This window comes from Pituophis catenifer, unplaced genomic scaffold, assembly GCF_029215685.1.
Source record: "Pituophis catenifer annectens isolate HBS135680 unplaced genomic scaffold, rPitCat1.0.hap2 SCAF_1, whole genome shotgun sequence".
In the NCBI taxonomy this organism is placed as follows: Eukaryota; Metazoa; Chordata; class Lepidosauria; order Squamata; family Colubridae; genus Pituophis; species Pituophis catenifer.
Window position 1 is genome coordinate 37,039,513 of NW_027256881.1, and position 15,321 is coordinate 37,054,833.

Consider the following 15,321-nt stretch of genomic DNA (forward strand, 5'->3'; position numbering starts at 1 on the left):
CAAGCTGTCTGTAAGATTTATCTCTTTTTCTCAGCTTCCTTGCAGCCAAGTTCTGGAACATAAACTTTCCTGCTGTTAGGGCTCATCCAGTTGTTTTGAGTTTGTATCCTTCTGATGCTACATCTGTGGGCAATTTCTTAATAAGCATTTCTCTAGATTTGTTATTGTCTTGGCATCCCCGTTAGTATTCTTTGTTCTCACCCTGCAAATTTTAAATCAAGTGTAGATGCAGAGATTGACAACTCCCTTCTTTGATAAGTACATAAAATATAAATTGGTCAGTTGTTTTTCTCTTCTTGCAAGCATGATTTGAGATAAGGCACAAATTCTACATTCCCAGGTTGAACTGAATGTTTCCATTTTAGTTAAGGAGCCAAGAAAATCAGTTAATGTGTAGAATGCTTTTTTAAAAAAAAAAAAGTGTTAAGGGAATAGACAATCTCACTATGCCTTTTTGTGCTTCCTAGACTGCATTCAGATTATCTTCTGTAAACAGTTTTCCCACACTGGGGTAGTTGATTTTATCACTCTCTGCAAGATATTACTGAAAATGGAGAAATGGCAGCCTGCATGATTATCCCTATTTGTCTCTGCCTTTCTTTGGAAACATTGCACATCTTGTGGATGATTTACGTTACCAGACATAGTATTACGGCATTTGAGTTTGCAATTCAAAAGTATTTAATGCAGCTGAGTGTATTAGGCCATTCCCGACAAGGTGATATCCAATTTAATGTGATTTCATCTTCTAACTTTGTATCCCTAGTCTAAGGACTGGTCCTTAAGTGCTATTGGCAAATGCAAGCTCTGTATGCAATAAGATGGTATCCATTTATGATTTGATGGTGGACAAGGAGGTGGATCTGAGATGTATTACTGAGACTTGGCTGGGTAGCAATGTTGCTTTCTCTGAAATCTATTCATCCAGGTTTGAGTCCTATATCAAGTCAGGCTGGGGATGGGAATCAGCTACAGCCCTTTTCTCCCAACCCCTGAGTAATACACATAGTAATCCCCTTTTGAACTCTTAATTGATTTCAATATTTTGCCTATAGTGACAGCTAGTCACGTCTAATGTTCCTAATTAAAATATAGCACTTTAACTTTGATGGAAAAGGGGAGCCTCACTGGTTTTTCAGGTGAAATCATGTTTTCATGCTAATAGCAGGAATCTAGCAAATTCCTTTTAAAGATATGAAGAGTTCATTGACAGCACAACACACAGTATCTGCTGTGGCCATTAAAGTCAGAGGAGGAATATGAGTATATTTTGCCATCCTAGCAAAAAGAACATATGTCTGCTTCACAAAGTCATTTATACAATTAAAAACCCTCAAGTGAGAACAAACTGTAGAGATGCTATTTAATTAAAATATCCCAGATACCTAAAGCAAAAAAAAAAAAAAAAAAGAGGGGGGGAGTTCATTGGGTTGTTTACAGTTCTGCTTAAATAATATAGCACATAATTCAATGAGTAATATTTTACACTTGCATAAAACTCTGTTTATGTACACACACACATTCATCCACTCTTTAGCCAGTGTATAGACAGACAGGGGGACAAGAAGTTGAAATCACAATAAATGTCCGGTCCCCAAATGATACAGTGTAGAACATCCTGTTTCTGTGCAATTTATCCAGAAGGCACTAAATGATTAAACTTTTCCATTGGAAAAAATTGTATTTTTATTGCTTGATCCTTTATAGAGTTGATCCTGTGTTTCCCCATCTTCAGAATGTATTTGCTTATTGTTCTCCTATTTTTTAGATAGCATTTGTATTTTCCCCACTCTGAAGTAGTGGCTATCTCATATAGAGTTCTGTTTGTGAGAATAAGAGTTTTTGTATTCAGTCTGAAATATGTAGAACAAACTTGACCAATTAATATCTTTACTACTGATTGCCATTTAAGACATCTTAATGGAAACCAATTCATTTGAATGAATAATTCATTGAGATGCAAATGTGATTTCTCCAACTAGCTGATTCAGGGAGGAAATTTTTTCTTCTAGAATTAAGTTCCTATTTTCCGTGTTCTTCTGCATTTGCTCTGTAACTTGCAGCATTTTCATCAGATGTGCATTCTTCACATACAGGTCCTTCAGCAATAGATTAGACTTGGCATTTTTTTCAAACTGAAAAGGGAAGGAACATTCCATTAAATATTATTCAGACACACCCATAACAAAACAGCTGATTATAATGGGTTTAATATTTATTTAAAGAATTAAAAAGACCTCTTTAACTTCATTGCCAGAATGATTCATTCTGAAGAGACTCCATATAAAGTAACCCAAAGAAATTATTCTATGCCCCTACAAATTCTGAAAAAGAGACACTTTATTTCTCAGCTTATTAAAATAATACTTCTTCAGATGAAATGTTGAGAATAATATATAGTAACCTAATTCAGTTATGAGAGCCAGTTTGGTGAAGTGTTTAGAGGCATGGGCTGAAAAACGGAAGGGCAGTAGTTTTCTTACTGCTTTAGGCCCAAAGCCAGCTGGTTGAATTTGGGCCAATCATTCTCTTAAGCCTAGGAAAAAGACAATGGCAATTTCTGAAAAATATAGGTAGTCCTTGACTTACAACAGGTCAGTTGGCGACCGTTCAAAGTTATAATGACACTGAAAAAAGGAACTTAACCATTTTTTACACTTACAACTGTTGCAACATCCCCATGGTCACATGATCAAAATTCAGACACTTAGTAGCTGATTCATATTTATGACATTTGAGTGTCCTGGGGTCGTGTGATCCCCTTTTGCAATCTGACAGCCAAAGTCAATGGGGAATCCAGATTCACTTAACAACCATGTGACTAACTTCACAAATGCAATTATTCACTTAACTGTGGCAAGAAAAGTCATAAAATGGGGCAAACTCACTTAAGGAATGTTTCAGCAACATAAATTTTGGGCTCAGTTGTAACTCAAAAACTACCTGTATTGCTCAGAAAATGACAGGCAGTACAAACAAAAAGCTGAAATGTATTAAAAGGAAGTAATAATGTTTGGATACATAATGAAATAAATTCTTCACCCTCTATTCTTTAATTTGGAACTTGTGCACATGAGTATATAGAGTGAATGGTTAGAAATCTGCTTGCACAATATTCAAATGTGTTCTGTTGATTGAGGGAAGACAAATACTTTAGGATAATTTAATGTATATATTGTAACACATTCCAGAATACTTTTGTTTGTATAGCTGTCTGTTTTAAAACTGCAAGCAATAGACAATGATAGTTCTATTTCTATTACTGCACCATTCACAGAAAGCAACAAATCCACCCTTGCACTCACTTGTTCCTTAATTTGGGACATTTTTTCCTGCAGCAACATTTGTGTATTCTTCAAATTCATCTCTACTTCCCCCAACTTCTCCTCCATTAATCTATGTGCGTTTTCATATTCTTCCTGCAGAAAGAAGAGCATAAATTCTGAGCAGCATTTATTGTATAGCCCAACACAATTTAACCATAAGTGAAAGTTAAAGGAATGGCCCAAGAACAATTGTTGATTGCAAAGTTGCTACAAGTTTCTTTATATATTTCAGAAGAAATAGCCTAAACTATTCAGCATACTTGTAAATTCAGTAGTGAAGGTAGTCACAAACCTCTCTGCACTATATTGCACTATAAATATGAGTCATTTTTGATAGGAAATATTAACTACAACATAAGTTACTCTCTGAGTTTCCTTGTATAACCAAGCTTTAGTTACCTACGATCTGTTTTCATTACCGGGTTGTTTTGTTCTTTACTATTAAGCAATTGCCTAGCCCTAGCACATTAAACCACAATTTAAAACCACAGTAAAGAAGCAGCTACTGAGATTGATTTGTAGATTTTTCTCCTGAGGAGAGGGAAAGGAGAATGTACCAGCCTGAGGCTTCTCTCGGGATGAGAGAAACCACATTGCTTCTGTGTCTATGGAGATTCTCGGTCATCCAGTCATTGTCCCAAAAGTGCTTTTTTCAAAAAGCAACTAGACTTCCTTGTTTTTCTTTGAAAACATCCAAAAAGCTTCTTCAGCTCTGACTGGATGGTTGGGAATGGAAGGATTTATATTCCTTACAGACAGCTGATCATTTGCATTCTTTTTAGAGAATCGTTGAGGACACTTGGAGTTTATCTGTATCCTCAAGTTCACCTGAGTAGTGTAAATGGGTGTGAAGCCGCCTTGGAACTACTGAAAGGACTGGTGGAGATAGATGATGTATCTCTCCCCCTCGTTTTAAGACGGGGCTATTCAATTTTGACATAGATGACCTCTTTGACCCCTCTTTCAAACCAGTGGTCCTCCCTGTCCAAAATGTGGACTTTGCCGAGTGGCCTTTGTCTTTTAAATGCGAATGACTGCTGAATCTTGTCCTGATGGGTTTGTTCTCCTATGCTGTGCCATGACTTTATGAAGTATTTGTTTTGTTTCCCCAATGTACAGATCTGCACATGTCTCACTGCACTGTATTGCGTATATCACATTGCTCAGTTTGTGTCTGGGTGTTTTATCCTTGGGATGGACAATCTTCTGCTTTAGTGTATTCTTGGGTTTAAAGTGTGCACATATGTTGTGTTGGCTAAAGGTCCTCCTGAGCTTTTCAAATATTCCTGCAACATGGAATAACAACATTGCTTTGTTTATTGTTCTCTTCTTTGTCTGTTATGGAGGAGCTACTGCTGGTCTTTTTTGTGATTTGATGAAGGCCCACTTGGGATAGCCACACATTCTGAGGGCTTCCTTGATGTGTTTTAGTTCTTTTTCTTTCCCATCTTTTCTGGTAGGCAGGCCTTCAGCTTGGTGGTGTGTAGATAACTCCGATTTTGTGCTCCACTGGGTGATGAGAATCAAAATGTAAATATTGATCTATATGAGAAGTTAAACAACTTCAAAGAAAAACAAGAAAATCCAGTTGCTTCTTGAAAAAAAGCACCTTTGGGACACATTGCTTCAGATTTAGTTTTTACTTAGTGTGTTGTATGAATCCAGTCACTGTAGTTGCAACTTTTGATTTAAGCCTTAGAGATATGTTAAAAGGCCCACTATGACTTATTCAACAAACCATGATAAAACAAGTTAAGCAGCTTATTTCTATTTATCATACCAGCAACTGCATTCTTGGTAGGAACCTAAAGGAAGACTAAAATAAACATTCTTCTTACTTGATAAATAGCCAGTTGCCATTTCATTTGTTCTGCCTGTAAGTCTAGATCTCCTTGCAACTTTCTGACTGTTTTCTGTTCTTCTGTCAATCTGGTTTGAAGCTCAACAAGATGGTCCTTAGGTACTGTATTGTCCATCTGGGTCTTCAGTTTTTGCAGCTCTTGTGTGTGCTGAGACTCGGCTTGGCTTAATCTGGTGTTAGTTTCCAACAGCTACATTGCAAGAGAAAAAGACACATTAGTACGCTAACATTAGCAATACTGCAGAAGAAAAACCTAGCAATCTGTCAAGATACTTGCATGCCAAAATTCATTCTAACAGTCAATTCACTCAAAATGTAACATAAATGCTAATTTTTAAAATTAACTTTCTATCTAAAATTAAATTTGATGTATAATTTATTCTTATTTGGAAATAATTTCTAGATTACAGTTCAATACATGGAATATTGCTACCCCCAAATTTGGATTCTAAGATTTGTATTTTAATCAGGCATATTGCCTAACGTTATTTACAGTATTCTTTTAGTGGACAGGTAGTCCTCAATTTACAATGAGCATTGGTACTGGAATTTCTGACACTAAGTGATGCAGTTGTAAAGCACCATTGCATTACTTAGCAACAGCAATCCTATCAATCCCAGTTGCTATTGTTAACTGAATCCCATAGTTGTTACGCAAGGTAACTTCCTGCCGACTTTCCACAACCTGTGGGGAAGCCAGGAGGAAGTTGGAAGGATCAAGGCAGGTAACTGGCTGCTGTTGGTGGGGGGGAGAGAAGGGGATCAGTGTGGGTTTGGTGGAAGGTCAGAGATGATGTGTGGGAGGCATGATGGCGGAGGGTAGGTGAGCAGGTGGGAGAACCTCTGCATTGGATACGAGGTGTGTGCAAGGATGCCACCCAAGTCAAGGAAGGTATGCAGGACTGCATGAGAGCATGAGATGATGTGTACAAGTTAGGGTGTGCCAGAGGCTTCACATAGATCGAGGGGTGTGTGCTGGCATCCATGAGGGGCACTGCACAGGTCAGGATGAGTGCACAGGGATGCAAGGGCACTTGGCAACCAGTCATAGGTGTGAACAGATTTCCCAAATACCCATATTACAATCATGTGACTACAAGGGTGCTTGGGTAGCCAGAAATCCAAGGACCGTTGTGATCACCATACATTTGTTGCTGGTGAAACTTCAACCAGTTGTAAGTTGAAGACTAGTAATATTTATTTTATCTTTGGCAGCAAATGTACCTCAATTAGCTGAAATATCATAATCATACACCATGTTAAAGAGCAAGGCTAAAAGTCAAAATAGACTAAATAGACTTAATTCAGGATCCCCATAACATACATGTTATCTAAATGCTGCCTTGGCTTGGCTAACACAACATAGATTTTTATACATGAAATACTAAAGCAGAGGCAAGCAGTTATTTGATGCCACAGGTGACATTTAACACTTGGGACAAAGTAGGTAGGGCCATATCACACAGGGATGGGAATTTGGGAAATTAACTGTTTCTCAGCTATAATGTGGCTATTGTAGAGCTTACACTAGTTTTCATCTGCCCTCCACTGAAAAATAGTATCTATGCAATCAGTTTTAAGAAATCATAACCAGGGGAACTAAAACAGCTGCAAAAGGAAGACTGAAGCTTTGTCTGCAGCCATGAGGCCACAGATTGCCCATCACTGTAATACATTATGTTATGTAGCATCACACTTACTTACAGCTGATCTCTCTCCTAGATCAGCCTTACCTTTTCCTTCAGTGATTTCAGCTCTTGAATTAGCAAGTCCTTTTCGCCCTGCCATGTCAACTGCTGCTGAAAATGCTCCTTTTTCATCTCAGCAGAGGCCTCCCGAAGTTGCTTGGCTACTATAGCTTCTTGTTCTTTTTGGCTCTCCAATTCAAGAGACCTCTGATTCAGTATCTTAATTGTTTTCTGACTGGCTTTATTCTTGCTGCTTAATTCAATGTATTCATGGCTTAGCTGAGCAGTTCTGGTGTTCAGCTGTAAGATTTCCTCTTTGTAGCATTTGTTCTGAAACAAGATTTCAGGCATTCAATGTCATCACATTCATCATAATCACGTTTGTGCATGCACAAAATAAGATTATAAATTATCCAAAGGATAAGGCAGGGATTTCCTAGATTCAAGTTCTAGATAAATAGGGGTTGTCTTAAACCAAATGTGTCATATTGCTACAGAGATTTCTCAGAGAAAGGAAGGAGGAAAGAGGAAAATTCTCTTACAACTAAAGGACTGATTGCTTTTTTTAAAAAAATACATTAACTGAATTTTTGGGCAGTTAATGTAAACCTATATAAAAGGTATTAAAGAAAAATCTACAATTCTTAATTCTCAAAAGCTCTTGTGAGTTTAGATGTGATTATTTTTAACAATTAACTTCTGAAAGTACACAGTGATCATTTTAGCACTAGAAATTCTATCAGAGTTCATCAGATAGCTTTACTGGGCAACACGTTGACTGTATTCATATAGTGTATGAATCCATTGATTGTTTAACCATGGGTTGTTCAATAAACTAAACTGTCAATACAACCTCAAACACCTTATGGCTTAATACAATGTGCAAATTCAGCCAATATTTTTCAACTGAACCTTGGTAGCATTGGTTACACGGATAAGATTAGAAATACTGATACTCAGATTATCTAACCATTCTCTAAAGTTGCCCAATTCTTTTTAGATTTGTTTGTGTCTGGATAATTATCACCTGACTTAAGATGCAGGAAAAATAACTGCTGAAATTTATCTAGGAACTCAGCAATCAACCTTATATGCACACAAGTTATTTTTTTCATAAAGTCCAGAGCCATCAACCCTTGGGAAGACCCATATACTGTATACTGCATGTAAAAGATCCCTGGTTCAATCCCTGATAATGTCCAGATATGACTGGGAAAAGCTTCTGTTTAAATTCCTGGACAATTAGTAAGACTACCATTTGAGGACATTAGCCAATTTCCATATTTCAATAACTGGCAGAAATTCTTTATGATTTCAGGTGCATCTCTTTTTCATCATTTACTACTGAATCCTATTTTTTTTAAAAAAGTGCCATAGATAGATCATGCAAACATGGTTTTGTCCTTCTAAAATGTCTCCCTGCCCCCTCTACCTGTTTTTAACTGAAATTTATAACTTCTTGGCTCTGTTGTGAGCTTTCTAGTACTGCACTGTTTCAAATTCAGGTTCTGTGAGAAGGCAGATCAAGTGGTACTCTAACCACTTACCGAGTCATTTAATTCTTTTATTTCATACATCATCTTCTCTCTTTCCATTTTCGATTCATTAATGTGCTTTCTGGAAAAAAAATAATTAACTGAAACATACTTTGTGCATCAATATTATAATGAGATTTGGAATCACTCTAGAAATTCTAATGGTCTTTCACGGATCTACTGTAGCTCTATAATTCTTGTTTATAACAGTGAACTGGCTTAAGATAGGTATAACTGAACCATGTCTAATTTTGAGGGAGCTGGCAGTATCCTCAAGTACCCCTTTGGCTAAGATTTCTATCTAAGAATGGGTGCTTCTATAAGACGAATATTCATGGAAAAGGAAATTAAAGATAAACATTTGCTCTACCCACCTTGCTCTCCTGAGTCAATCTTCAAGTTGTATGTTGAAAGCCTGTGCTTTCATAAAACCTAGGCTAACAATTGCTATACAATTCAGATTTCTATTTTTCCAGTGTTAACTGAGCATCCCCTATTTGCAAAATAATATTATACATAAAGTACCGTATTTTTTGTACTATAAGACACTCTGGAGTATAAGACGCACCTATCTTTTGGGGAGGAAAACAAGAAAAAAAAAATCTGTCTCTGCCTCCCAGCATCCATCTAGTATTCATCTGTGACCCATTTGCCACAGCCCATTCAACACCACCCATTTGCTTCCGCCTGTTCACCACCACCGCGGCCCATTCGCTGCCACCCGTTAGCTGGCGTCCATTTGCCACCGCCGCCCATTTGCCACTGCCCATTTGCTACCGCTGCGGCCCATTCACCGTCGCCACCGTGGCTCGTTCTAGAACAGCTAATCGGTGCCGCATCAACCCCTCCCCCACACTGCAGTATTTGCTGTATATGGTGCACAGACTTTTCCACCCACTTTTTTGAAGGGGAAAGTGCATCTTATACTCCGACAAATATGGTGTATTTCACAGCATTAGCATACTAAGAAACAAAGTATTTTCTGAGGTTGTTTCCTGGGGTCCAAATCTAAAACCTAGGAACTGAACCAGATTAGGAAGGACTAGCATAGCCAAATGGCATTTCTTTGTGTTATGATTCAGTAGCTAAGCTGTGTGCGTCTCTTTGTGACCCCAGAGACCATAGCATTTATCAAATTTTAATTTCTCTCCCCCTTGCATGTTTCTCCTCCTAAGTTAAGGCATTTCATGTGCAAACTTTAATATACAAATGAAAAGAAAAATAATTACCTGTGCTTTTGGTTTGTGTCATCAATCTCCTTTATTTCTCGCTGACATTTTCCAAGTTTATTTTTTAAGAGGATATTGTCTTCTGAAATCCTGTGCAGTTCCACTCTGCATAACAAAAAGAAAAAAAATGAAGTTGAATTAGTTCAGGATGTATAAGAAACTCTCGTGGTGAGTTAAGCACCATTTTTGTTGGGAAATGGACTTAAAATAAATAGATCATGCAAATAGAAAAAAATTTCAAGTAGCTAAATATCTACCAGATAGAAAGTTCTAATTTCTTCCTTGGAATTATGGGTAAGAGTAATCTTACTAAATCACAATTGTTTTAAATAAAATATTTTTGGATAACACTATTGTTAGCTACACCTTTTGCAATAAAGTACATTGCCAAACCAATTATGATAATGAGATGTTATGTACAGATTTTGCATCTTAAAGGTTAAATGCTAAAAATGCCACACGCATTAACAAGCACTGTGTTAAAACAGAATCAATAAGCAAAATCTCTTGTCTTTGCTATGTATCCCCAAAGTAGCTTTCCCTAACATGGCAATTTAAATATATTCCAATTCATCCAAATAAAGAAAAATTACTGGAATCTTGAGTATTTTCTGAGCTGGACTTTTTTCTGTAGAAGTTTCTTTATCAGGCTATCACCAGTGCAAGAGAAAGCAAAGTTTGCTTATTCTTTACATAAGTAACTTGATTTGCCAGTCTTGTTTGGGCTGTTTTTTTTTCCCCTTAGTGGTTCCTTAAGTAGGGTATTATTTCTTCCTGATTGTTGGACAAAAGGATTTTCCCCCCACAATGTGTAATTAAATTCTGGAATTCACTACCAACAAACTCACTTTCTCATGCACTAATATCACCTGTTCTGATAACAACCATGCTTAGAAAACACCAAAGATCCAATCCTGAGCTACATATATTCACCATTCTTTTAAGCAATAATATATAAAGCAATAAACAATTGTGGATCTCTCTCCTTTAGACTTCGAGAGAATACGGTTTCTCCAAGATTATTTGTAGAAACTATCCAATCTCAGGGAATTGTACAATCTTTAACCATCTCAGTTTTGTCTTAATGATTATGGACACCTCAGTTCACTCCTACTTGGTTTGTCAAAAGCATCAGGACCTGACACATATATCCATTTTCCCATAATTCTAGAAACTGAAAATAATGAATTTAATCATGTGAAATAAGGAAGGCCAAAGTAAACACCCAGACTTGTTTGTTCAAATGAACCTCCCTTAGCTGATAGGGTGCAGAACTGGTAACATAATTCCCAGAATTCTCAGCCAACCTGACTGAATAGTTCTGGCGGATACTAAGGCAGTTCCCAATGAGAAAGGGACACTTCAATTGGCAGTCTTAAAAAGCGCTAAGTGCTTTATAGAGTTAATTATAAGCCAAGGTAGTCACTATATGCATCATCTGGAACCACCTAAAAAAGGCAGCACATAAATGCACATAAACAAATAAAAGATAATTACTGTGAACTGGTTTTTGTTATTTTTGAAAATATTCAAGCTAATTAGGTTGCATATAAAGAATAACTCAAATACCAACTAACAGCTTCCTAGTTCAGATGATCACATTTCACAAAAATAGCCCCATCATTTTGATATACGATGAAAAGAAAAGTGTCTATACATCGTATACAAAGTTGTCTTATTACTAAAGAAAGATGTTGCTATGGTTTTTTATTGCTCTCTTCCTAAGATGTATCAGCAAATGGTAGCACCTGTTTGATCTTGATTAGGCTTTGAAGCCAAGCAGGGTTATGCCAGGTTATGCAACCAAGGAGGGTATCAAGAAATGTCAGGGCTATAGGTAGGCTGGGAAACTGAAAAACATTCTAAAAGAAACCAGTAACTAATTACTTCTTTATTATCGCCAAGAAAACTGCATCAATGGATCCTCAAAGACACCAGAAATTATCCTTGAATTAAAGCAGTTTTTACCTTTTACTGCTGTCAAGAGCCCTCGACAACTCACCGCAGCGTCCCCGACAGTCACACTCTGGACGCACCTGGGCTCGTTCGCTCGTTCGCTCATAGCAGCATGGATCGGGGTGGGGGTGGCCATGCATAATCACTGTGGTGAAGGGGGGTGTTGTTCCAGGTGTTCAGGCGGTCGGTCACCCTGCGGCCGGGATAGGGATACGTTCGCGCCCTCCGTTACCGCGGAGCTCTGGCGCATGCGCTGTGGCCGCCCAACCCGGAAGGGTGGTTCCTTTATCGGCGCGCTAGTTTAAAAGGCGTTGGAAGGCAGCCGCTCCCAACGCCGACTTTCTGCATTTTGCATCGACGTCACCTGCCGTTCTCGTTGTGACCCGGATTAAAGAACTTCGTGCATCCAAGAGCTGATTCGAGTTGTTCTTTCCTTGTGTGGTTACCAACGGGCGGGGGTTTGACAGAAAAGTCGGCGTTTCACCTTTCGTCCTGTACGAGCGACTGGAGCGTGCCGAGGATGGCGGAAGGCACGACAGGCGGTCTACCGGGACTTGACGACACAACAGAGACCGTCACAACGGGGCCCACGACCGACAGCCAGGCGGAGGAGGCTGAGGAACCGGTGGTCAGGCCCAAGGAAAAGGTACAGCAGCCGGCGTTGGTGGACGCGGAGGCGACTGGTACCGGACGGCTCGAAAAGGGGGAGTGGTGGCAAAGCCCCGCGATTGCTGAGGTCAAACAGCTGACGCCCCAGACCAACGAGCCCTCTTTCCAGGGGTGGAGGGAAAGAAGATGGCTGGAGGAGGACGATTCCGAGAGAAGCCATTCTACAGGACTGGGGGTCTCCACTTTGGACATACTGCGTGAGAAGTTCGGCGAGGCAAGTTTCAGAGACGCCCACTCGTGGCAGCCGTGGGCGCCCGTGCAGGACACATGGCAGGGGCGGAGTGAGGCCCGGGGTAGTGCTGACTCCCGATTCCGGTTAGCTAGCCCAAAACTGCGGCTTGACAACAGGGGCCCTTCGCTTCCTGCGCCTCTGCCCTCACAAGGGGGGGATCAGTTAGCTCCCCGGCGGCGGGGACAAGCCCAGGGAGACCTCCGTGGGCCGCCAGGGCAGCCTCAAGGGGGGACCGCTTTCGGAGCCGGTCAGGACGCCCGATTTGGGACCCCAGCTCCTATTTGGGCACAGGGTGTAGGCCAAACCCAGCATCGGTTTTGGGGCCCTCCCCCTTTACAGGCGACCTTTGATGGGAGTGCGGACAGAGTGTCCTTGTTTCTCAGTCAGGTCCTAAGCTATATGGACCTGTACGGCCACCTGTTCCCGTCACAATGGGCCATCGTGGTTTCTATTACGTCTGTGCTGACGGGTGAAGCAGCGGATTGGGTCGCTGACCTTCATAGCGACCATGCCAACGAACTGACTGATGTGGGACGCTTCTTAGAGGCATTGCGATTACGCTTTGAAGACCAGTCACGGACACAGTTGTTGGAAGGGGAGCTAGTGGCCTTGAAGCAGGGGGGACGCCCTGCACGACAGTACGTCAAAGAATTCCGTACTGTAGCCGGACGTTTAAGAGCATGGCCTGAGCGGCTGTTAGTGCACCAGTTCCGATTAGGCCTGGATAGGGAATTAAGGCAGGCCTGTGTGTACCGGGGATTGGGTCCTAAATTGTCAGACTGGTTCCATGCAGCAGTGGATCTCGATGTGGGCTTACGAGAGTTCCGTACCAGGGGGGTGGCTACCTATCCCCTATCGTCTCGACGTACTGTAGATAAGCTGCCAGGGCCTCCAGTGGCTAGTACGTCCCCCCCTCGTTCTATGGTGCCGGTTGGGCGGGGTTCGATCCGGTGTTTCCGTTGCAACCGGTTAGGGCATCGAGCAGCAGAATGCCCTTTACCTGCAGCACCGTCCACTAAGAGCACGCCAACGGTAGCCAGGGGCCGGGAACGGGCTCGCTCTTCGTCGGACTGGTCCAGAGCAACAACTCCAACCGTAGCCAGAGGGTCTCGACTGGAGACGGAGAAGCCACCCGAGCAGAACGCCACCCAGGGCCCCTCAGACAGCAGTGACGATGACGCTCCGACTGACCCTATGGTGAGTGATCCAATACAGCCCTTTGTTATACCTGTTGTGCTTAGGCACCCGCGCACTCAAAAGACGGTCCAACAGGGCGCTTTAATAGACTCTGGGTGTACTCGGTGTCTTATTCGAGAAATTGTAGCTAAGGAATTAGGTCTCCGCATACTAAACCTACCCACTCCCATCCGTTTTGAACAAATGGACGGTTCTTTGCTGGGGGGGAAACCAACAACCAGGGTCACTGAGGCGGTCATGTTGGGTATCGGGGAACATTGGGAGACCATTCGTTTTGTGGTAGTTGACACGATGGTAGAACCTGTAATATTGGGTCTTGCGTGGTTGGACAAATGGAGGCCCACGATATGGTGGGAAGGGGGGTTTCGACGGATTCGACTGACTGTGGGTCCAGACCCAGAGCCGGAGGTGCAGGCGGACCAAACAGTACCACAGGTGGGGGGTTTAGTTGGTCTCGCCCCAACCTATCCGGATGTATATAAAGATCTCGAGGCTGTCTTTAAAGAGGAGGAGTGTGAGGTGTTACCGCCCCACAGACCCACTGACTGCGCTATAGAGTTAAAACCAGGGGTTACCCTACCCAAACCACGTATGTATGCGATGACAAGACCTGAGTTGGAGGAACTAAGACGTTACATCGACAAAAATCTAGCCAGGGGTTTTATCCAACCCAGCCGTTCCCGCTTAGCTGCACCTGTGTTGTTCAGGGAGAAGAAAGATGGGGGCCTACGTCTATGTGTAGACTTTCGTGGTCTGAATGCTGTCTGTGTCGAGCATTTATACCCCCTGCCGTTAATGAAAGATCTGCTGGCTACTCTATCCACCGGGAGGGTTTTTACAAAACTGGATCTTCGCGAGGCTTATTATAGAGTGCGGATTAAGCCTGGAGACGAGTGGAAGACAACGTTTAATTGCCCTTTGGGAAGCTATAAATTTCGAGTTATGCCTTTTGGCTTGCAAGGCGCCCCAGCTGTGTTTATGCAGGTGATAAACGAGGTGCTACATGAACATCTGTATAGAGGGGTCCTCGTTTACCTCGACGATATCCTCATCTACACCAAAACGATGGAGGAACATGTCGCATTAGTGCGACAAGTATTATCAAAACTACTCCGAGCGAAGTTGTTTGTTAAATTATCAAAGTGCGAGTTTCACCGCAAGAAACTCGACTATCTAGGGTATCGCATTTCAGAGGCTGGAGTAGAGATGGATCCAAAAAAGGTGAGCACCGTGCTAGAATGGCAAGCGCCTACGACCCGGAAACAACTACAAAGTTTCCTTGGCTTCGCCAATTTTTACCGGCAGTTCATTCCTGCCTTTGCACACATAGCTCTCCCGTTAACTGACCTATTGCGCACTAAGGCATCGGGGGTGAAAGCAAGGCCAGGCCAGGTGCTCTGTTGGACTCCAGACTGTCAAAAAGCCTTTGAGGCGTTAAAAACATTATTTGCACAGGCACCTATCTTACGACACCCGAACCCTGCATTACCGTATGTGGTACAAGCGGATGCCAGTGACGTAGCAGTGGGTGCGGTTCTATTACAAAAAACTCCGGAAGGAGAGTTGCTTCCCTGTGCCTATACGTCACGCAAATTCTCCATCACTGAAAGGCGTTGGGCAATCTGGGA

General features: G+C 41.4%; 1 protein-coding gene across 1 annotated transcript in view; it reads right to left on the minus strand.

The window, feature by feature from the left end:
* Positions 1-1,949: 1,949 nt before the first annotated feature.
* Positions 1,950-15,321, minus strand: part of NINL (ninein like) — a 35,387-nt gene continuing 22,015 nt past the window's right edge. The window contains exons 16-21 of the mRNA XM_070947889.1: positions 9,640-9,744; positions 8,423-8,492; positions 6,921-7,205; positions 5,165-5,377; positions 3,306-3,419; positions 1,950-2,135 (exon numbers count right to left, since the gene is read on the minus strand). Coding sequence (XP_070803990.1) covers positions 1,950-2,135; positions 3,306-3,419; positions 5,165-5,377; positions 6,921-7,205; positions 8,423-8,492; positions 9,640-9,744 — 973 coding nt within the window. The remainder of the gene's footprint in view (positions 2,136-3,305; positions 3,420-5,164; positions 5,378-6,920; positions 7,206-8,422; positions 8,493-9,639; positions 9,745-15,321) is intronic.